We start from the raw sequence: 24000 nt of genomic DNA on the forward strand, positions 1-24000 counted from the left end.
ATGTATACTTGTGTTTCGGAGGCTTGGTGGACTAATTCACTACTTTAAAAACGAGAGACGTCTGGGGCTAGTCTCAGCTGACAGTTGGGAATGTTTTGAAATTTGTTTTTCCTCATTCAAAAGTTATGTTTCATTTTAGGAAAGGTAATTGATGTCTTCCCGACTCTTTAAGTTTGACTGCGTATCGAAAACTAACCAGGCAATTAATTAAAAAATTACTGGACGTAGTTTTTAAGACAAAGGTGTCAATTAATGTTGACCGCTTTTTCCCACTGAAAACCGAGCGGAAAGGAACTCGGAAAGTTAGTCTTTCTGCTTTTGAATATCGAACAGTACATTCAGAAAACTGTTATTATTTTTCCCACTGAAAACCGAGCGGAAAGGAACTCGGAAAGTTAGTCTTTCTGCTTTTGAATATCGAACAGTACATTCAGAAACCTGTTATTATTTTAATCAACATGAATATATCTTGGACATCTGAAAATCAGAAAATATATGCTTTGTTGGAGTTTTGGTTAAACTACTGACCGTACGTAAAGAGGGGACAAAACAGGTCGGTCATTTGGGGTATACTGATACCTTAAGGTAATTCCCCTGAAATAAAAGTGACAATAGATTTTTGTTCAAACTTTGTCCACTGAATATTTGTCATATGATAAAAATAAAAAGGGGGTGCCCACGTTCATTAAGGAGCAGTGAGGCATTGAAAATGCCCCATTTTGGCATTATTTTATGCTTATTACAGGAACGCATTCCCAGTAATTGTAAAATCTTTGTGAGCCCAGACTCATAAGAACACGCATTAAACTACAGTCATTACGTTGCGTCGGACACAATCAAATATTTTAAGTTTGATTCAGACAGAAAGCTAACTCCTTAATTAAAAATTTGAACCAAATTTCTTGACGTGGTTACCAAACTGCAAAATAGAAAAGACCACAGTGTATCTGCTACTTTTCTTATTTATTCAATTTTCAGTAATAGAAATTAGATGATTAGATGATTACAATGACTGGAAAAAAATTGGGGTGCCCGTGCTCGTTGGTGAGCTAGAGCCATTTTTCAACTGACAGAGCTCAATATCAAGGCAAATCCGTCATGTTTTCAACATGCGCGTGCACGAGCGCGCGCTAATGACGCCATAAATTATGCGCAGTAAGGATGCGCGATGCAATTGTGAGGAATGACCTTAAGCAATGGTTGCTACATTAAGCAATGGTTGGTGCTCTATTAAATGCCGATGCTCATAATCAATCTATTTTTTGTTTGTAAATTAATTGCTCCTTCTTTGTGACAACATTGTAATCTCCTTATATTGATTTGTATCTTTATACACTACGAACAACATAAACCTTTTTGGTAGTGATGATGTTGTCTCACACGCATACGGAGCCCAATAAAATATTTTGAAGTTTCGACACACTATCTTTATTGGGGATACACGTAGTGATAATCTTTTCCTTGACACAGTTTTGTAGTTGTTTTTCTTTAGTTCATTTGAATATGGCTTACAGTTTTAAACGAAGTGATCAGAAACCAGTAAATTGCGTCCTGCGTAATATTTAAATAACCACTATCTAGAGTTAAGTTTATTGAGTGGAATGGCTATGCAACCCAAAAACGTTCTTGGGCGTATGAGCCGGAGTGGCGAGGGGGGCTGCAGTCCCCCCCTCCCCAGGTACAGACATTATGTGATTTTTCGGGCAAAACGCTAATGATTCGGGCAACGACACCTGAGAGAAAACATTACAAAATAATGCTGTTGGCGTGATTTCCAAAACTCGTAAATATTACTTTCTTAGAACTTTTTCTTTTAAAAAGTTTTAGATTATACTCGGATTGAGACTGTTGTTAGAGTATGATTGATTGATTGGTTGAGTGATTGATTGATTGATTGATTGATTGATTGATTGATTGAGTATGCAATCTTTGAACAAAACTATTATTGGAATTACCGTGTGGCATGAAATTTACCTGGGATCTAATTATCGCGAATTTTTCATTGATCCGCGAAAATTAAATCCCGTGAAAACAAACTCCCTCCAAAAAAAAATTCCGCAAAAATTTACTCTTTTTATTTACATTGCTGAATTTCAATGAAATTGGTTGCAAACAGTGTAACGAAAACGACTATATGACTTCCGTTCTTGTTACTTTCAAGTACCGTACATGAAATCCGCGAAAAATTATTCCCAGGAGTAAAGTGTGAAATTCAAATTCGCGAAAAATTTTCCCGCGAAATTAAACTCCCGCGAAAATATCATGCCACACGGTTGAAGCAGATGTGGGAATTGTGAACGATTTTGTTTTTCATGCAATTTGAGTGCGTTTGCATCCCGATTTCAACAATCGAGTATTCGGGAATTGCGTCAGTTTTTCGGGCAAGAAGGTCAACGTTCCCCCCCCCCCCCCACCTAGTCTGAAAGTGCCTTTACGCCTATGTCTTTGTTGTATGATTTTGCTCACTGTTTTGACCTTGACCGTGTACTAATCAAAACTGTTGTTTCCTTCTGCCTGAGGTACCAACCATTGAGAATGTTTCAGTTACGTAGTTGATATATAGCGTTTGAGCGAAAAACAAGAGATTGGGCACGGTCATGGACCTTCCAAAATAAATCTTGACATCTTTATTTGATCTTTTGTTTGATCAAAACGATTCCTTTCTATTAACTATAACTAGACTGACCTTTTGAAAATGACCCAGCAGGCAAGAGAAATGATCAGTGCTACTAACAAACCAGCAAGTCCGTAGATGATTTTCAGGTGCAAAGCAGTCTGAGAGGTTCCGGATTCTGTTGAATAAATGAGGGAAATCGTATCTTATTATCACTTATTTTCGCGCGACCTTAAGAATAGAAATAATTAAAACAAAAATTAAACCCATTAAAACAATTAGACATGACAGTTGTCCAGACAAGGAGTAACGTAACTCGCCTGCCGCTTAAGTTCTGTTTCGCAAAGTAAACCGCGATACGAGCGTCTGGTAAATACTGTTGCCAAATTCTTTGCAGGCGTCTGTCACTACGCACAGTGTGATTGGCTGCGGCATTTACCAGGACAAGTTATACCATCTCGCAAGGTAGTACAGTGGAACCTCGATTTAACGAAGTGCCAAGGGACTGGGGAAATTTGTTCGTTATACCGAGGGTTCGTTAAATCGAAAACCTCGATTTAACGAATTTTCGGAAAAGCAACCAAAATGTTCGTTATATCGAGGTTAGTTAATAATTAATTTTCATCGATGTTACGTAGCACTACCCAGCATTTCTGGATCTGAACAATTACTAATAAGCACTCTTTCTTTAATGTCTATGTAGCTATGTACTGTACAGATATGTACATAGCCACGGCACTTAGAAATTGCACAGGCAAACAAAACTGCTTAAAACTACATATAAAAAAAAACATAAATACACATCTATATTGAGACGCTAATAAAAGATTACTTCCAATGGAGGTTTTTTGTCATCAGTAAAAAGTGCGTCCTCCGTTTAAGAAAAATGAACATGGTATTAAACAAAACGGTAACAATTTTAACACTGTTCTAGTCCAATTAGGACTCTTAATCAAAAAAATTCTTTTAGTGAAGATTGTCTCTGTGGTTTTGTTGCCATTCGTAGGAATGTATCTTCCATAGAAGAAAGGGAGCGCAGAAATTCCTTTTCTTTTGCATTTGTCTTGTCGAATGACAAAATCAAATTGCGAAGCCCTGTCACAGCCTCGCTAGCTTCGACCAGACTAAGTGGTTTTGGCTCCACTATAGAGATGTCTGCGTCTGAATCTCCTTCATCTTCTTCTTCCTCATGACTCATCGATTCCACGTTTTGGACTGCCTTCAGGGCTTCCCGTGTTACATCTTCCTCCGTCGGTTGGCTTTCGGTTACAACATCGTTATCAAGGGATACAAAGTGACTGAATGATATCTCTGCAAGAGAGGGAAAATGGTGGGTAATGTTTCCCCATAGACCGACACCAGTTTCATTGGTATCTTCATCTTCCTCGTCTGACTCAAAAGGATCGTGTGAGGGCTCCGCTACTTCACCTGGGAATCCTGCTTTTTTCCAGCAGTTTTTGATTGTCGTGGTGCTTACATTGTCCCAGGCTTTGGCCATCATAAAGACAGCATCCTTGAGGTCGATTTCTTTGACAGGTTTATTGTCATCTAAACACTGTAACATCCGCCTGATCATTGTCTTGCGATAATTTACCTTAAGGTTCTGGATTATGCCTTGGTCTGCCGGTTGAAGCTTGCTTGTGCAGTTAGGTGGAAAGAAGATGAGCTTTGTGTTTGTCAGGCCATTGACAATAACATGTGAAGTACAGTTATCTAAAAATAACAGAATATGGCGGTTTGCTACTCTCATTCGTCGGTCAATTTGACGGACCCATTTTTCAAACAAAACGCTGTCCATCCAGGCTTTTCTTTGAGACTCATAGGTCACGGGGAGCAAGTTCATGTCACTGTTCCTAAAACACCTGGGTCTGGCATATTTCCCTATCACAAGTAGGGGTAGCTTCTCTGTGCCATCCTGGTTGCAGGCCACAAGGACTGTCACGCGATCTTTACTTCTCTTACCACCGGTGCACTTTTCTCCTCTCAGGTTAAGCGTTTGAGTAGGGGTAGCTTTCCACATAAATCCTGTTTCGTCAGCATTGAAACGATCCTTCATGCTATAGCTGCGGCAAATATCCGGGAGACGCTCGCTCCAATTTTCGACAATATCAGGATCTACGCTTTTCTCTTCACCACATACAGCTTGGCCTGTAATTCCCTGTCTTTCCTTGAATTTTTCTAGAAAGCCATTACTTGCCTTGAAGTTCTCATACCCTAACTGTTGTGCAAAATACAGGGCTTTTTCTTGCAGCAGCGTTCCACTAACTGGAATGTCCATACCTCGAACCTTCCGAAACTATTCAGACAGTGCTTTGTCAAGATCTGGAAAAGTCGCCTGCTTCATCTTCTTTCGTTTGTCTGTGAAGAATCCTCCTTCATAGGCACTAATAATCTCATCCTTTTTCTTCATAATGGTCGAGATTGTAGACTGAGACAAAGGAGGATCAAAACGCTTTGCAGCGACAGTGTTTTTCTCCCCATCCTTGATTGCTTTAACCAGTTTATATTTCTCTTCCAATGTCAGCACCCTTCTCTTCTTGGTCTCTTTTTTTTGGACTGCGACCGCGATGTGGAAGCACTAGGAACGGGAACTGTTACGCTTTCTTCTGCTGCACTCTCTAGGCTTGCCATAGGACAATATATTAAACTGCTTTCGATGAAAAGTGCCAAATTCAACAGAGATATAAAGGCACAAAATACGGCGAGGTATTGCAGGACGTGCTGGAATTTTTGGAATCTGACACCTTTTGATTGCTCAACAGGGTATCATGTCAACTTTCACAGGAAATTGAAGGTCTCTCGCTATTCACCGTGAAACTAGCGACAGGTAGCGAAACGGTGAAGCGACTTGTTGAGTTTTAAAACAGACAGCAATGAGCAACACAACATATTCTTTTCGATCTTGTATTCGAGGCTACCATGCGTATAAAGATATCTGGGATGCAGCTGTTGGTGAAGTTCTGGATTGTGAGGTAAGCCCTTAAAAGGAATCGTTTGTAGTTTTGACAGGTTATGAGCAAACTGAGTGATTTTACATCTATATTTTCTGCAGCACGAGCCTGACAACCCACACGACACCCATGCTGTTGCCGTTAAACGGGTTCAAGACCAGGAAGGGACAGAAGGGACGCTTCAGACCGTGGGCCATGTGCCATTGACACTTTCACGTGTCTTCCATTTATTTTTAAAGCACGGAGGGCAAATATCAGCGGAAGTGGCTGGTAAACGAAGAAATAAGGGCATTGGACTCGAAATTCCAGCAATTTATTTCTTTTGCCACAAGAAGCCATCAAAGATAAAGAAGTTAATAGAACTCATAAAAGACAAAGAGGATAAAGTCGAAATGTAGATGCTTTTATATGTTTGTATGAAATTATGTAAACAGCTGTAATGGGCTGTTGTCCTCGTGTTACAGGATTAAAGAAATGTCATCCTTGTTAGTTTGTTTTGCATTCATCTTTCGTCACATGTTGACATTTATTCGTTATATCGAGGTATATTTTACGTTTGGGCGTCTGGATTGTGTTCGTTATAACGAGGATTTCGTTATATCGAGGTTCGTTATATCGAGGTTTTGCTCCATACATTTTACTGTAATTTTGGCCGGGCTGAAGAAAATCGTTCGTTATATCGAGGACTTCGTTAAATAGAGGTTCGTTAAATCGAGGTTCCACTGTATAACTTGGCGTAAATTTCCGGCCATATTGGCGAGATAATCGCTTGTTTTTTCTGGCGAAAACAGCGTGCATTTTTAACTTGCCAAACTCAAGACGAACTGTTTTCACTGCATTTCCGGACTTTTCCCACTTTATCTAGCCAAAATTGTCCTAGTGAAAACACAACCAATATCTTGAACTCTGAGCGGCGTCAGTAGTAGGATGCGAACACGTTCCCGCCAAGGGTGGAAAATAAATTCGGCGAGCGGAGCAGGCAGAACAACAACGCGTCTAAGAAGTATCAGGCGTCTAACGTTTAGAACGCCTAGTTCAAAACGAGACGTGTAGGACTCGTGTGTCAAAAAAAAAAGCCATTGGGAGAGAAACTGTTAGTCCTCTGGTTAGAATTTTAGTTCTCAAACTCATCAAGAATCCATCAAAGTCAAACAAAAGACACGACCGTGACGGTGTTTGGATATCTGGTCTTAATTAGCAGAGATTTTTACGATTTTACTCCTCAGTTGATTTTTAGTTTTGATTGAGAAGATATATCAATAAATAACTTGGAAGACGAATGCATGGACTTTGACCTGTGTTCTGGCTATCTGCGCCTTTCACTGTAGTTGGCGAATCTGGTGAGAGATAAATAAGTAGTAGACAGCAGCTTTACTACTCCCTTTACTCCACTTTACTACTTTCCCACCAGCGACATAGCGACAAAAGGACATATACATAACGACATAAGAGGGACGTTATGTCGTTATGTTTGCAGTATGAACATGCTGACATAACGACACAACAGCAACATAACGACATAATAATAATGATGATGTCTGTAATGTGAACATCGCCATAAATACACGGGGCTAGGTGAAAAATGGAACGTTTTCTTTCTTCTTTTGGTCGTTAAATTCCTGCATACTTTTGTCACAGAATACTGTATAGCATCGATTCGCTTTGGTAAATGCTTCTTCATCCATGCGAGCCGTCAATATCTTTTGCTCGACATCAGTCAATTTTTGCTCAGTCGCCGCCATTTTGAAAATAATGCTGGTGGCGGACTGGGTTGGACAATTCTTGTGCCGCTCTGATTAGTTCTTTGTTATGTTTGTTATGTCGATGATGTTGACACTTGTTTTAACAGAAACATAACGTCACAACTACATAGACAGAACCACATAAGGAAAAGATCAGCCTTTTTTCTTATGTCGTTGTGTTCATATCGTTATGTTGCTATTATGTCGTTATGTCAGGACGTTCACGCTGCAAACATGTCGACACAACGCCCTTCTTATGTCGTTCTGTTTATGTCATTATGTCGCTAGTGTGAACTAGCCTGTAGCGACACAACCGATTATGTCGTTATGTTAGTGTGATGTAATGTCGTTATGTCGCTATTGTGAACTACGCTTTATAGTCAAAGTGATAGAACATTACAGCTGCATGTGTGAGGGGTGCGTTCTATGCAAAAAAAAAAAAAAAAAAAGGAAAAAGAAAAAAAAAAGATAAACAACTTTGAAGATGGATGCATGAATCTATTACTTTTCACCTGTTTTCTGATTATCTGTTCCTTGAACACTGGTTGGCGCATCTGCCAAAGGGATAAATTTTGTTAAATGGAATCACTGATGACCCCACTGAAGCTTCAAATTTACTCGAAATATTTCAAAATCTTAATTCGGAGACTCAATAACCAGTGAAATCTCTTTCCGTGTAATAGTAAAGGAGATATTGGCTTATAAAAACTTCACAATCCCGTTCGCCCAAACGTTGATTTTTGAACTACGCGAACGCAACATAACTGAGTTTTTTGAGAATCAACAACCTCTGTTAACGAGGTACGATAGCGTCCGACTGTTTTTACAGTATTTAAGAAATAATGTAACATAAATTACATTATAATTGAATGTTACTTTTATATTAGAAATACTGAGTGCTTTCTATTCAACCAAACATTCCGGTTTGAATTTCCCAATTCCCTCCATTTGGCGAATGGAACAGCGTTTTCCACAGTTTCCCGGAAAGGGGACAACCTCAATATGAATATCAAATGTTTGAGCGGGAGTTTCTGTTCTATTTGAATTTTATTCCAGAAGTTCCGGAAGTTTCGTTTAAACGGTTCGTAATTCAGAAATTTGGCAATTTTCGGACTTGCCAGATACTTTCCAATGAAATTTCAATACCATTTGTTCCCATTTGAAATTTCCGGAATTTTCGGTTGAATAGTTCGCAATTCGGAATTTAATTTTCGGGTTTCTACCACGAAATTTGCCAGAGAAAAATTCCCGCAATAGTCATCAGCTCGTTTTGTTTGTTTCACAAAACAATGGAATCAAATAGGCTTGCGTTATAGCCAGTGCACATGTGCCCCTATTGCCTTTTGTATCAAGAGGGGTAATGTACCTACCGGTGGATGATTTTAGCTCGCTGCAAGTCCCTGGGAAACAGTCCAGCTTGCAATTTTTGGCATCACACTTGAACTTGCAGTTTCCAGCAATCCAGGATTGCTGACAATCTTTTACCTCCGATGAGCAAATCATGTCACATCTGCCAGCAGTACAATCTTGGCTGCACACTTCTGCATGACATACCATGGAGTTGCACGAGTTTCCAATACAATACTGCTTGCAGCTTTCCGACGCTTCACATTCCATGAGGTCACATGTCGATGTAAGACATTGCTGCTCACACTTATCATGTTTCGTGTTTGACAGGCCGCATCGCATCGTGCAAGGTAGTTGGAAACACGTTTGCGAGCATGTTTTGTTTTCCGAAAATCCATCACAGTGGGTAATGTCAGATGCTATGCTTCCAGTAATTGTCAATAGAGCGAAGATCAATGACAATGCCATTGTTGTTAACACAACTGATATATCTGACAGAGACAATGAAAATGATTTTAACTTGGCAATGTTATCACGGGGGGGGGGGATACTTTTGGAATTTCTGGGTGGGGATGTGCCGTTGGGACCCTGGAACCCTTAGCCTATACCAGAGCTAGTTCAGCTGAATTTTGCTACCCTATACTAGAGTGAACTGTCCAAATCCCCCCATCTACCGACAACGTTGAGGCTGATTTGCGTAAATTTAAACTTGCCGATTTGATTTTTTTATATTTTTGAGTAGCAATTCCTGGATTCCTTAGTCTAGATAAAATCTTCAACAAACTAGTCAGTTTTGTGAAAAAATGATACCCTATTCTAGACCTAAACGCTCTGATTTATATACCCTATCCAAGAGTAAACTAATTGAAAATCATACCCTTCACAGCGGCACATACCTATGTAGCCCATATATGGAATCCCCCCCCCCCCCGGTTGTTATCATTATATGATTTATATTTTACTCATCAATTCGACAATTAGCCCAAGATTTCTATGAGCGAATAGTTTACATGGCGCAGGCGAGTTGACTATCGCTCATTGCAAACGAGAGCGAGTAGTCTAAATGTCTTAGTAGACACTAGCTCTAAGTTGTCACGAATACCTTTCTCTGATTGGCTACGCTACTCACTATCTATTCTTTTGTAGATAATGAGTAGTCTAGCCGTGCGCTTGCGAACAAACTGGCGGCTAGTCTGGCCACAGACTCTCTGTTTTGTCTAGAGTTCGCCGAGACCGCAAGCTTAGCGAAAGACTAACCCGGCGCGTGGGATATGAACGTAACTAGACTTCGTTTTAGAAACTGAACTCTCCGTTTCTCTAGAAACGGAAAATTTCCATTGATTAAAAGGCCATTAACAGACACCACCATGTCAACGTCCCATCCCACGCGCGTCATGTGGTTTGCACGGTTGTCTGATCACCTGGAGGCGATTGTCCCACTCGTCACGTACTCGAACATTAGACATGTACTCGAACATTGACTCGATGATTAGACATGTCTCGATCGATTTTCGAGAATCAAATGTTTCTCAAGCGTGTGCTTGACAAATGTGTTGAAAAGTTTTCAAATATTTCGGCGCTAAAACACGAATAGAAACAAGCGATCTTATAACTTTAGAATTTAAGTTACCAGTTTTATCTGCTGCTGCCAGGAAGCAGGATATAAAAGATAATGTTACAGTGCTCGTTGTGTCGCCTTAAAGAGGTCTCACGAGCGATCAAATTGAAATTGAAATTCTCGGTAAAATGAACGCCGTTTTGCCAGAACTACGTACCTGACCGGATAGCAAACGAACACTTGCAAAGTATGTTTGGGTTTCCGACGTAATTTAGCTGTTTTTTTCGGGGTTGAAGTAGTTTATGAAGACATAATCCATAGTCCTGATTAGTCCAACTCAATGACATTACACCCTAGGAACTCGATCCGGTCCATATCAGCAACCGACCCCCTTTCACTGCCAGCTGATTATTTTATCGAATTTGCCTTATTCAATTTATGAAATAGTTTCAGACTTTAATATCTTGCGCTTCGATGGAACTCAAGAATAATAAGTTTTTCAATCGAATTTTGTCATGATTTAGAAAAGATGTCGTGTAATTAAGTGATGACAAAATTTTTCCTCTTCCTCACAATTTCATTTTTTGGATATTTTGACATTTTTTCGAACATAGAAAACTAACCTATCCATAATTGTAAAACTTTGAGAAATTTTATCGAGAAAAGAAAAAATTCTCACCGCTGAAGTCGTTCAGCCAGTGCGCCATATCAAACACATAGTAGACACATACTAAACATACTAAACTGCAATAAATACTTGAAAGACATAGACCTGATAATCGTGGATCCTAAAACACATTAGTTGCTCTACGATCGACGACTTAAAGAGTTCAATTTGCTATTTGCTTCAATACGTAACCCCGCAGTCATGTCATCGGCCCATTAACTAGTTTTGTTTATTTATAACCCTTTTCGATTTTACTCTCATCGTGCGCAATCCTGCGCCATGATACAGAAATATTTATATGTAACTCCTGTAAGTAGAAGCCTACCTTCCTAAGTTATCGAAATGTCTGAAATCTCAAGGAATGCACTTTCTTTGCTGCTTGGCAGTTTGGCTGAAATAAAAGCAATTTCAGTAAAATTGACGTAGTCTTCTTGAGTGAAAGTAGTTGTGACTTATAGCATATACTAGATGAACGTGGTTGGTAGGGTTCACTAATTTCCTTAGAATAATCTGTTTCGGTTCAGGGAGTGCTTAAGAGGCAAATTTTGGAATACCGTGCCCCAAGATATATTTTGTTTCTTGAAAAGATTAAACATTTTTATAAAGGCATTTTCACTTTTACGGAAATAAAGATAGTAGCTTCTGTTGGTTTTATACCCTCTCTATTCAAGTCCATACTTAATGGTGACACAGTTTGAAACGATATGCATGGAAGAAACATTTCAAAAATTTCAAAAATGAACCTGAACATGTTGGATTCATTAAAAATCCATCGGATGATGAAGCAAGAACTATCCAGCTGTAGGGCTGTCGATAATGCAAAAGCCGCCCGCTGTCAGTCATTTGCGGCCCGCTGAGCACGTGTTTTCAACAGGCCGAGTCTCTATTCGGCCGCGCATATTGAAAATAATGAATATTTATTGTTCAAGTTGCCTCGTTGAGTATCCTCCTTGTCCAATTGAATGTTAGTTGTCTCACCTTCGAATTTCTGTTGATTGTTTCAACATCTGAGTTGTTCGTCTCATTATCATGGTTTGTTGCTAAGTCAGAAGTCATAGTTTTGTCATTGAGTGTTTTCGTAGTTCGAACTCATATAAGTCCCTACGGCTCTAAACTTTGCAGCGATATAATTAGCAATAAGTTCCGAGATATCTTTTGTTGTACAAGAAATCGCCGAGAAAGAGGTATGAAAAATCGACCTTCTCTCGCCCAGGTAACTTGCAGAGATTCGCTGCCCGATCGACCCATTCGACTTTGCGCCTGCACTTACCTCCGACCGCGGATTTCTGTAACGAGCACCCGAGCTTCTGCGCGGTAGAGAAGGAAGGGCACTGATTGGAGACATAGCACATTATCCGACACAATACAAGATGGGAATGGATCAATATATTTGTTTAATCTCAACAGTCTGAATGGTCACTTCCCTCTATGAAACGTGCCTGTAGGGAGCCATGGTAGCTGTATTCATCATCTTGGACTGCATGTTTGTTTTGACGATTCCCTGCAGGCACATGTGGATTGGCCATTCTTTCAATAAAAACACATTGTCCGAATTGTAAAACTGTTTCATCTCGAGTAGCCTGAAATGTCAGTCATCTCCCACCCCCAGCCTAATGCCCGGGCGAGAGAGATCGAGCGTCGTGTTTTAGGCAAAAAGACATGGTTTAAATTGTCGTTAATTTTCCTTTAATTACTGTTCAACAGATAGCCAGTAAAAGGCGGCCAGCATAAAATTTCAAGAAGAGTAATGAGCTCACGTTATGATGCTGTTTTCGAGGACTACAATGAGTAATGCACGATATCAACTTACCATTCTATTGTTTTCAGGATGATAGGGTGATTTCTTACGTTTCGCGAGAACAAATGTCGGTGAATTCGGAGAAGTTAAAACAGTGAGAGTTATTGTCTTCTTCAAAGAAACTTTCCCCGACTTATGTAATTGAAGCACACGCACATTGTTTTTTTTTAAATTGTATTACCAGAATCTATTGTAATTGAAGTAACGTACTGTGATAGTAACGAACGTGAATAACCACGCATTGCGGAATTCTTTTTTCTCATTTAACTTGCTCGTCCGAAATGTCCTCATTAAGTCGTTTCCACAAAGATTTAAATATAAAAACAATCAGTTAGTGCTTTTGTTCAGGCCCCTTTGTCTCAGTTGGGCCAAACTGGTTTCTCGAGTACAAATGGCTTTTCGAGTAAAATACTGTACATTGTTTGCCATTTAACTGAGTCCAAGAGGCTTCCGTTTGATTCTGTTGGGTTCTTCTTGAAACACACGCTTTTGAAAGAGCTCAGCAGTTTTAAAGAGACCATGTACACCGTTAATGACAGCAAACGTTTAAGTTCCAAATTTCGCTTAGGATATTGAGAGGTACGTGTTAGTAGTAATTGGCCTTTTATAGAGTTGTTACTTGCAGCTAAAATAACAAACTTTGAGCCTAATATTTGTTATTCACAGCGCTTCTCTCTCAAGCGATAAAACATTAACGGCTTCTCTATAAGAATAATTTTGACAGCTTTTCTAACAATAAGAAATTCTTTTATTTTACCGTGACGTTTACAAAGGATATCACAGGTTGCTTCCATATAGTGGCCATTTATGGTTCCACCTCCTGCCAAATCACATTAAAAATCTTATACACATACACTGTGTCGACCTTAACACCTATTTCAAAGTGTTAAAACTAAGAGTTTCATTCCGAAAACTGTTATTTTCCTCAATCCCTTGATTTCCAATTCCTAACTCGTCTGCATCGCCAATTTTTCTGCGTGTAGATGCCGGTATATTAGACTCACTAACAGTGGCCATGTTTATAGTCGCATCAGTTGACATCGCCAGCGACCTGCTCTTGCGCTTTGCTGGAGAAATATATAGTTTTCGTTTCTTTATAGTTCCGAGGAAGGTTTCGCAAACGTAATTATGTTGATGCGATGTTCGGCGGAATTTCCTCGCAATATCTTTAATTCCTCTGCGGACCGTCGTATTGAAGACGACAAATAAAACTGGATTGATGGCGCAATTGCAGTGGGCAAGAAATAGCCGCCAAAATCGAAAGCTGCATGGAACTTTTCTAAAAGCGACCTGGGCCAGGAAATATAATATCCAGCAGACAAGAAACACAAGCGTAATGACAATCATCATTTTTATGACATTTCGCGTCGCCTTGACTCGCAGTTCTTTTAAACGGGCAGCTGTTATGCTCTCTTGTCGTGGGGTTTTCCCCGTTTAAAGTTTGATCGCAATAATTAGATAAAAAATGAGGATCGCCAGCCAAGGAAGAACGTAAAATATTACGAAAAGAAACGTGTAGTATATATCTCGAGCATTGTCGTTGCTAAATAATTTGTTTAGATCTGAACCGCAAGTTTGTTTGCCTTTTGAGGTCTTCGTCCGCAGGGAGATCAAATAGGGCAGTCGGGCGGCCATCGCCAAAGCCCAAGTTAAGAAAATCGCCCACCTCGCAGCCTTGGTGGTGAATGTATTTTTTAGCGGAAAAACCACGGCACAGAAAGTGTCCAAGCCCGAGGTTAGTAGGGTCAATACCGAGGCGATGATCGCTACATGGTGAAGAAAGGGAACTATCTTGCACAGAGCATAGCCCAGATCGCCTTCTACAAGCCACGCGGTGCCGATCAGGAACATTGGAATTAATCTCGGCATGTACACGGTTGTGATGACAAGATTTGCCACCGCCACGTTCACTACCGCCAAGTTGATAGTTTTGCGAGCTCTGCCGTATTTGCATACCAAAGTTACAATGAGAATATTTCCGAGGAGAGATACTAATATGAGAACGCTGTAAGCGACAATTCGTGCAAGTTTAATCGAGAAAGGATCATTCACGTAACAAGCCGTGGATGCTGTTGTTGTGCCACTGGTTCCGTTGTCAGAAGTGTCGCTTGAAGAGAAGTTCATTTTCTGTGAAAGAGCGAAAGACGAGACGTAAGTGTAAATTTAACTATAGTATTAGTAGAGTAAGTAGTGTAAGTGTTTGTCCTGTAAATAAATTTGCATTAAAAAAAAAGAAAGAAAGTCGAGACGTTGAGTAAACTTTCAAAATTAACTTTAGTCTGTATCTACGAGCCTCAGCATGTAATAATGACACAACATCAATATTGGAGATTTCTGGTAAGTTCGTTTATATGTTGGATTTTTAAGAACTTCTTTCAGCTTAAACAATAGTGCATTTGACACAACACGCGGATTTAAGGCGAGAAGATAGAAATCGAGAGCGAATAATCCTGGAATAATCTAATTGTTTTAGTATAAATCTACTAGTCGTTCAAAATTTTATCTAAGTCCTGTTAACAGACACCTGGTAAATGCACAAAAGCAGCCCACAATTAGTTAACAAGCACTCGCTTCTACGTTACTTACTATCTACAACAGAATATATATTGAGTGGCGTAACCAATAAGAGAACGCCATTCGCGATAGAACGTTAGTGGATATATACTAATTAACAATTAGATTATGAGCTCGAGATTTCTATGAGGTGATAGCTGATGAGGCCGCAGGCCGAATCAACTTTCGCCTCATAGAAATCGAGAGCGAATAATCTAATTGTTTTAGTAGAATTCTTACTGAAATAAACGCAAATAACAGTTTCTAATTATTTTTCTACACATTATTGTATATTTACTCTTGTACCAAGTTTATGATATTTATGTGTACCAATGTATTTGTTGTGCCTCTTTCTTGACTGTCACATTTTTAATTCTTATAACTACCGTCACCCAACTAGTTTAGCTTCTTAATTATTTTCGGTGTCCCACTACTGTATGTACTGTACTGTTTGTTTATTTATAATTATAATCTTGTAAATTCTTTTAGTTGTTTACAGTAGTAGAAATAAACTGTTGTTGTATTGAACTTTACGCTTTAACAAAATCGCACGCATTGAATTGTCCTTGGTAAATTTGCAGTTGTTTATGCGCGCGCACCCGTTTTTTCAATAATTTCAAGTTTTTAAAGTCAAGAAACCGCTAATGTCCTTCTTTTAGTCTTCTAAGGAATTTAATTATCCATTCACATCTAAACTTTCCTCCAAAACTTCGGAAAAACGATAAAAACGTCGCATTTGTGGACGATCGACAGCCACGGCACTCTTATGACTGATAGTATAGTATACTGATAGTATAGTATACTGATAGTATAGTATACTGATAGGATAGTATACTCGTATACGAGTGTACGAGTAGCTCAGCCAACTAAAACAATTTAGTAGAATTCTACTAGTATACTAAAGAAAATGCTGTAATCTGAAAGGTTGAGCCATTGCACACTATGTAATCAGCCATCAGCTAGTGTGCTATGGCTCGGTGTGGTCGACAAAATTGGAAAGTTCCTTCGTTTTCCCGATCGAAGTTTTCAAAGGATATTTAGAAACAAATAAATAAATAAAATCCCTGAGAAGACTCGCAATCTTTGAAAGAAACTGAAGCGCAAATGTCAAATTGACAATTAACTGCAAATGTCAAATTGATAATTAATTCAATCCGCTCGAATCCTCCAAAGCGTGAAGTTTAAGACCAAGACCAGAAATAACTGGAATCATAATTTTAAGGAAATTTCAGTAAGTTAGAATTCTACTAAAACAATTCGATTATTCGCTCTCGATTTTTAGGAGGCGATAGTTGATTCGGCTTTCGGCCTCATCGACTATCACCTCATAGAAATCGAGAGGGAATAATCTAATTGTTAATTAGAATAGACTGCAATAAATACGTGAAGGACATAGACCTGATAATCTTGAATCCTCAAAACACATTAGTTGCTCTACGATCGACGACCTAAAGAGTTCAATTTGCTTTTTGCTTCAAGAATACGTAACGCCGCAGTCATGCCATCGGCCCATCAACTAGCTTTGTTTATCTCTTGTTTATAATCTTTTTCGATTTTACTCGAACCGTGAGCAGTCCATTGCCATGATACAGAAATATCTACTTTTAACACTAGTAAGTAGAAACTTACCTTCCTGAGTTATCGAGGTATCTGAAATCTCAAGGAATGGACTTTCTGTGCTGACTGTTTTGCAAGTTGGTTGAAATAAAAGCAATTTCAATAGAATTGACGTGGTCTGCTCGAGTGAAAGCTGTTGTGACTAATAGCGCATACTAGATGAAGGTGGTTGGTAGGGTTGGCTAAGTTCCTTACAATAACCTGTTTCGGTTCATGGAGTGCTTAAAAGGCAAATTATGGAATAATGTGCCCTAAGATATATTTGTTTCTTGAAAAGATTAAAAATTTTTATAAAGGCATTTTTCACTTTACGGAAATAAATATAGTATGCCTTGTGTTGGTTTTAAACCCACTCTATATATTAAGGTCCATACTTAATGGTGATACAGTTTGAAACAATATGCATGGAAGAAACATTTCAAAAATTTCAAAAATGAATCCATCGGATGATGAAGCAAGAACCAATCAGCTGTAGGGCTGATAATGCATTAGCAGCCCGCTGTCACTCATGTGCGGCCTGCTGAGCACGTGTTTTTAAGAGGCCAAGTTCCTACCTGCCCGCGTATATTAACAATAATGAATATTTATATATTCTGTTCAAGTTGCTTCGTAGAGTTGCATGTTATTTGCTTCACCTTCGAATTTCTGTTCACGAAGACCCATTGAATTTTTCAACGTCTGAGGTGTTCGTCCGGCTCAGTTTCATGGTTTGTTGCTAAGTCAGTAGTCATAGTTTTGTCAGTGTTTTCGCAGTTTGAACTTAAAAACGTCCTTATGGATCTGAACTTTGTGTTGCGTGGAAAATACGACAGTGAGTGACAGTAAAACAGTCTATTGCTTCTTTTTGTTTTCGATACTATGAAAACGACGAATGCATATGTAAAGTGCAGCGACATAATTAGCAATAAGTTCCCGAAAAAAATCTATTGTTGTACAAGAAATCGAGAAGGATGTACGAAAACGCGACCCACAATTGCCCACGGAGTTTGTAGAGGTTCGCCGCGCGATCGACCCCTTCAACTTTGCGCGTGCACTTACCTCAAACCGCGAAATTCTAATATATAGATTTAGCCAGGCCTAAAAGCGGAGTTCCTCAGTTATTTAATTGGATGTTGTTAATAGTTAAAATCATTGTACATTGTTGTCACCATCTGTCTTCTCATTGGCTAAAAAAAAACTACAGTTAATTCTGGGAAACAGCGCAACCTACAGATTATCCACTAATCTGCTAGCAGATTAGTGAATAATCTGTAGGTTGCGCGCGCCATGCATGATTTTCAAGAGTAACGTCAAGTTCACGGACAGCGAAGTAAGAACATGGCTTGTCGAAAATAATCTGTGTTCGGTGCGATAATGCGTTTGTCGTTATTTTCTTTAAATCAATGTATAACAAAACAATTATTAGATTCGGTTTTTGTGATATCCGAAATAATCAAGGGCTCGGTTAGTGTCATCAGCTTCACTTACCTCCCCCTTGATTATTCCGAATATCACAAAAACCTCAGCCAATAAATTGTTTATAATCCAACTTGCATGGCATCCGCGTTGGATTACATTGTAATGCAAATAAAAAAAGCTAAGCATTAAACTTAAAGGGCTATTGGGCTGAATTGTATGCACCAAATAAATCAACGTGTGAGAAGAACAGAGAAAGGGTTTTTCTGTATTGAACACATTCCTCGTGTGTGCGGCCCCACGCATGCTATACCGAAAACCGTGGGAAACAACGCAAAACAAGTAAGCGTGCGAGCGTGACTGTGAGCGTGACGTGCGAGCGACAAGTGGCAATGCCGCGAGCCGCTAGCAGCCTTCTTTCGATGTCCGCGCAACTGGCGGCTCGCGGCATCGTTGCTCGCACGTCACGCTCACAGTCATGAGTCACGCTCGCGCGCTTACTTGTTTTGCGCTCTTCCCCATGGGTTTTCGAGGAAGAGAGAGACTGCTCGCAGTCTAGGTGATGTGATAATAAAAACGAAAATTGAGCCTTAATTCATGGGCAGATTTCAGGGGAACTTAAGAGGCCACCCCTTCCCCCTCCTCCACGACTGTTTTCTATCTAGATCTCTTCGAACGTTCGTTGCACAAATCGTCCCATGTTGGGTCGCCCTAACACAGCGGTCAAACGTCGGGCATGCGCAAATGGGTGCATTTTTGGCAGCCGCGCGCCAATTTCCCGCGCAAAAATTTAAAGGAAAACATGGAAAACAACCGGTGTCACGCAAAATTTACGAAAAAAAATGAAAAGTTCATAGAAATCTGTAAAAGGAAAAGAAAGTAGGTAAAAGGAAACCTTAAGACTTTTCAGGCACATATGGTTAGCCAAATGTTGCAAAATTCAACAACTTGGACCTTCATATTCAACAACTTATATTTATGTTCAACAACATATATTTATATTCAACATTTTATATTTATATTCAACGATACGCATTTTCTTTCAACTTCAACCCAAATTATTTTCATTCAACAAAAATATTTGTTCAACTTCAACCAAAAATAATATCATTCAACAAAAACATTTGTTCAACTTCAACCAAAAATAATTTCATTCAACAAAAATATTTGTTCAACTTCAACCGAAAATAATTTCATTCAACAACAATATTTGTTCAACTTCAACCACAATTATTTTTATTCAACAATAAAGTTCCCGGACATTCAAAATAGTCATTCAACAAAATTCCCCGTCCCACCCCCTGAACTACCCCGAACGCTGTCACAAATCCCTAGTGTTTTGGGTACCCAAAACACTGAAAGCGTAAAACTGATGCAAGTGAAATCATCCACGATTCTGCTCAAAACCCATTTATCTTCTTACGAAGCTTTGTCTCAATAAATTAAAGCGTTCTTTAGCTTGATATAAACACAATACGTCTCTGAAAATAGTCGCAATTCATAACAGACTGTCTGATCCGAGTCCGCAGTTATAACGACATATAAAACCGAATTCACGCGCCAAAGATCCTTGTATGAACATGCGCTTGGTGCCTATTGATAACCCTTGAAATGCACGTTATTTAAAACGAGAAAGGCGCTTTCTAAACCTCCGATAGTGCGGCGATTAAAATCAATATGCGAACGAACGGCCGTCACGCAATATGCAGGTCTCAAGCTGTGACCGACCTCTGTATGTGTTGCCTGTCGGAAATAAACTCTGGCTTAGACTTGTTTGTCGCTCTTTCCTTGACCATCCCTCCTAGTGTACGTAGATTTTGCCGGGGAACAGTTCTCTATGCCATGAAATAAGTTTTTTGCTTCGGAGACAAAACCAAAATAAATATAAATAAAGTATATACAAGGCTAATCCTTGGATACAGGGAAAGTCTTAGACTTGTTTATTTCTCGCTCTTTCCTTAACCATCCCTCCTATTAGATTTTGCCATTAAAGCAGTTTTTTTCTTCGGAGACAATTCTATAAAAAATGCAAATAAAGTAGACAAGACTACGTCCTTTGAACACTGGGAAAGTGGGATACTTAAATCCCTGGTGATATATGGGTATCCCTTTCCAATATGCTTGTTTGTTATCGTTTCTTTAATTCAGGGTAGCCAAATCGACCGAGGATTAAAAGGCAAAGCAAACCTTTTATATCTTCATCTTATATATTCCGGTAAAATCTACATATACTAGGAGGGATGGTAAAGGAAAGAGCGACAAACAAGTCTAAGCCAGAGTTTATTTCCGACAGGCAACACATACAGAGGTCGGTCACAGCTTGAGACCTGCATATTGCGTGACGGCCGTTCGTTCGCATATTGATTTTAATCGCCGCACTATCGGAGGTTTAGAAAGCGCCTTTCTCGTTTTGAATAACGTGCATTTCAAGGGTTATCAATAGGCACCAAGCGCATGTTCATACAAGGATCTTTGGCGCGTGAATTCGGTTTTATATGTCGTTATAACTGCGGACTCGGATCAGACAGTCTGTTATGAATTGCGACTATTTTCAGAGACGTATTGTGTTTATATCAAGCTAAAGAACGCTTTAATTTATTGAGACAAAGCTTCGTAAGAAGATAAATGGGTTTTGAGCAGAATTGTGGATGATTTCACTTGCATCAGTTTTACGCTTTCAGTGTTTTGGGTACCCAAAACACTAGGGATTTGTGACAATGTTCGGGGTAGTTCAGGGGGTGGGACGGGGAATTTTGTTGAATGACTATTTTGAATGTCCGGGAACTTTATTGTTGAATAAAAATAATTGTGGTTGAAGTTGAACAAATATTGTTGTTGAATGAAATTATTTTCGGTTGAAGTTGAACAAATATTTTTGTTGAATGAAAATAATCTGGGTTGAAGTTGAACAAATATTTTTGTTGAATGAAATTATTTTTGGTTGAAGTTGAACAAATATTTTTGTTGAATGATATTATTTTTGGTTGAAGTTGAACAAATATTTTTGTTGATTGAAAATAATTTGGGTTGAAGTTGAAAGAAAATGCGTATCGTTGAATATAAATATAAAATGTTGAATATAAATATATGTTGTTGAACATAAATATAAGTTGTTGAATATGAAGGTCCAAGTTGTTGAATTTTGCAACATTTGGCTAACCATAGGCACAAAGTTAATTAAGTTACCGGTATTCTGTTGATTTACCATTTTGTTTTAAGCTCTACCAAAAAAGTTTATAAGTCTTGAAAACCAGTGTCATGCGACGAGCCGACGGCGTAGTATACATTTGTTTGTTTTTATTAATCACACGATGCGTGACGCCGGAAACGGACGACAAGCGGTGTGTAAAAGGAGAAAAAACTGGAGAAGAAGAAAACAATTGCACTGATTCGGCTTCGCTCAGACGAGCTGGAAAAATCTTGGCAAGGACTGGGAGGATTCCGTCCGCATCCTGGATTTGTCTGGAGCACAGGAACGAGATGAATCGAACTACAAACGATGTTCATGTCCATCGTCATGGGGTCATAGCTGGCCAAAATACCGATCCCAAACCGCCTGTACCAGGTCTTTAACCAGGTGGGAAAATCTTTTCTAAACTACAAGCCTTGGACAAACTGGTGTACTAAATGCAAAGTCGAGGCGGACAAAAAATTCAAGAAGCACGGAAAATACAAACCGCGGAAAGGAAAGACCTGCAACAAGCAGAAGGTAGAACAAGTTTTAACTCTTATTTCTCTTAGCTCTCGTTGTACAAGCTAAAACACAAACAAATTACATAAATAACGAGGACAATGCCATTTATAGGATGCCGATGACCCACGAAAAGAACAGGGTAATGAAAATATTTTGACCGCCTTTAGTTGCCCCATAGCTCGCACATGCGCAGACGTTTGACCGCTGTGTTGGTCGCCCTTCACGTAGCCCTGCGCCTGCACTCAGCGGATTTTCCCCTTTCGAGAGGTGCCGAGGAACACTGGGAACAAGACATTAATTCGCCGCTCGTGGCAAGTATATAACCCTGCAAAACACTTCGGAATTAACCATTTTGATCAGAGTTTTTAGGTTTCAAGTGATTTTTTCTCTTTATTAGGTATCGGAAAAATTAACGCTCAGTTATAAACATGTCAGATCATAAGCAACGTGTTCACGAAAGGTCTAACAAGATCCGCAACAGAAAAATTCGAAGTTGAACGCCATGAAATGTTGACACAAGAATAGGTACTTTCTTGAAAAGATTAAGAGGTAAGTCATCTGATATTTTTCATTGTTGATAGTGGTAGGCTTTAGGGTTGATTACAATGTTACAGTCTAAGTAAGCTAATTTTACACTAGATTTTTGATTCGGTCAGTGTAAAACGCAGACTGGGGACTGCAAACTACAGACTAAAATGTAGACTGACCATTGAGTCCTAAGCGAAAACAGGCTAACTGGAGGCTAACCTAAGTGATATCCAGGCCAACTGGAGTGATATTCAGTCTAACCGGAGCGCGACTCAGCTGACCGGAGTACAGTCTTTCACTGCAACTAGCCTGAATAATCATGTTTAAGACCAGCGCCTGATACTATTATTGTAAAACGATATGTACTTATGAAGTCTGTAGTCTGCAGTCTGCATTTTCCTCTCAGTCTGCATTTTACCCCGGTTTGCAGTTCACAGTCTGCGTTTTACACTGACGATTTTCAATTTGATTGCCAGCAAAGTGGAAGTGAAATCGGAACATCTTTGTACATTACTAAATTACATAGGCCATCAAGGAATATTCGACCGTACAGGCCCTTTCATAAAATAACCACAGAATCATTTAAATATATAGAACAGCTAAACTGTTGGAATTTTGTAAGCAGTATCATCAGTACAGAGTAAATGATGCAGTGCATAAATTAGTATCTTTAGAACATAAAGGAAAAAGAGTCTACTCCCATATACAATGTACTTAAATGTTGGGTGTTAAAGTTCAAAATATCATAGGTAATCAAATTTCTGTAGGTCCCAGGTTAGAATCTAGTTGTAGTTTATAACAAATTAGGTGGCTATTATGTTAGTTACAGTAATTTAATGGAATAATTTTGAATAATTAATTTGTTTATTTATTCATGTCCATTTATATTCTGTTTGCAGAATGCTAAAATGGATACAATTTATTGGTTCTATTTGACAAACAAATCGTACAAGAGGCATGCAGGTTGTGGTTTCACTAGATAGTACAATGGTAACCAGAGTTGTGGGAATATCATTCCAGATTTGTACTATCCTTGTCAGCAAAAGCTTATACTAAGTATGTGTTGCTTGACTAAACAATAATAAGGCTTAATCATTCTGTAATCATTGTAGGCTTTGTTAAATTTACTTTCCAGACTGTTCTTCGTTTTTGGACTATTTGTATTTTGGCCAATGTACTATAATGTGTTGTCCCTAAAAAGGCCAACCACTGTTATAAAATTGTACAATTGAAGTGCATGGTACCTTTGCAGTTATTGGAGAGCAAACTGAGTCGCTAGTTTAACCAAAGATGACACCAAGGTTAGCGAAACCACCAAAATTTTAAATTTCTATTCATCCCTGTTTATAGCTGTGTCAAATTAACCATTGCTTCACTTGAGTAACTGTAAGCCTCGGGGGATTCTTGTTTTTCAAAATCCCACAAACTATTAAAATACTGGATGTGGTTCTTGATACAAAAGGATAGCAATTATTTGGACTTTCAGTAGTATGTAAAGACAGAGTGTTTATCCTGGGACAAAGCAAAAACTAAAAC

General features: G+C 39.0%; 2 protein-coding genes, 1 long non-coding RNA gene and 1 pseudogene across 8 annotated transcripts in view; 2 read left to right on the forward strand and 2 right to left on the reverse strand.

Moving 5' to 3' along the window:
* The window catches only part of LOC110058089 (proto-oncogene tyrosine-protein kinase receptor Ret-like), a 29704-nt gene extending 18351 nt beyond the window's left edge, over positions 1-11353 (reverse strand). For 2 of the 5 annotated variants that reach the window (XR_016205728.1, XM_089283658.1), the window contains exons 1-5: positions 11205-11353; positions 8678-9145; positions 7820-7861; positions 6861-6902; positions 2687-2792 (exon numbers count right to left, since the gene is read on the reverse strand). Coding sequence is in view for 4 of the 5 variants with exons in the window: in XM_089283658.1 (XP_089139784.1) it covers positions 2687-2792; positions 6861-6902; positions 7820-7861; positions 8678-9122 (635 nt within the window). In the remaining variant the exon portion in view is untranslated. The remainder of the gene's footprint in view (positions 1-2686; positions 2793-6860; positions 6903-7819; positions 7862-8677; positions 9146-11204) is intronic. The other 3 variants (XM_089283659.1, XM_089283660.1, XM_089283661.1) reach the window with 3 other exon arrangements.
* Positions 5370-5996, forward strand: LOC149116431 (uncharacterized). The gene is made up of 2 exons (XM_089283740.1): positions 5370-5586; positions 5667-5996. Exons 1-2 carry the CDS (start codon positions 5488-5490, stop codon positions 5961-5963), a joined length of 396 nt encoding a protein of 131 aa, XP_089139866.1. The 5' UTR covers positions 5370-5487; the 3' UTR covers positions 5964-5996.
* Positions 11354-13402: 2049 nt separating the features above from the next.
* Positions 13403-17012, reverse strand: LOC149116432 (neuropeptide receptor 22-like; annotated as a pseudogene). The gene is made up of 2 exons (XR_016205730.1): positions 16860-17012; positions 13403-14804 (listed from the first exon to the last, which is right to left on the reverse strand). The product of XR_016205730.1 is annotated as a neuropeptide receptor 22-like (transcript).
* A 5204-nt stretch (positions 17013-22216) lies between these two features.
* On the forward strand, positions 22217-23567 carry LOC149116433 (uncharacterized). Its single transcript, XR_016205757.1, has 2 exons — positions 22217-22485; positions 23364-23567. It is a non-coding gene; the product is annotated as an uncharacterized LOC149116433 (long non-coding RNA).
* The last annotated feature ends 433 nt before the right edge of the window (positions 23568-24000 follow it).

The sequence above is a fragment of the Orbicella faveolata genome, unplaced genomic scaffold (genome assembly GCF_042242905.1).
Source record: "Orbicella faveolata isolate gen_17 unplaced genomic scaffold, um_ofav_v1 contig_12, whole genome shotgun sequence".
Lineage (NCBI taxonomy): Eukaryota > Metazoa > Cnidaria > Anthozoa > Scleractinia > Merulinidae > Orbicella > Orbicella faveolata.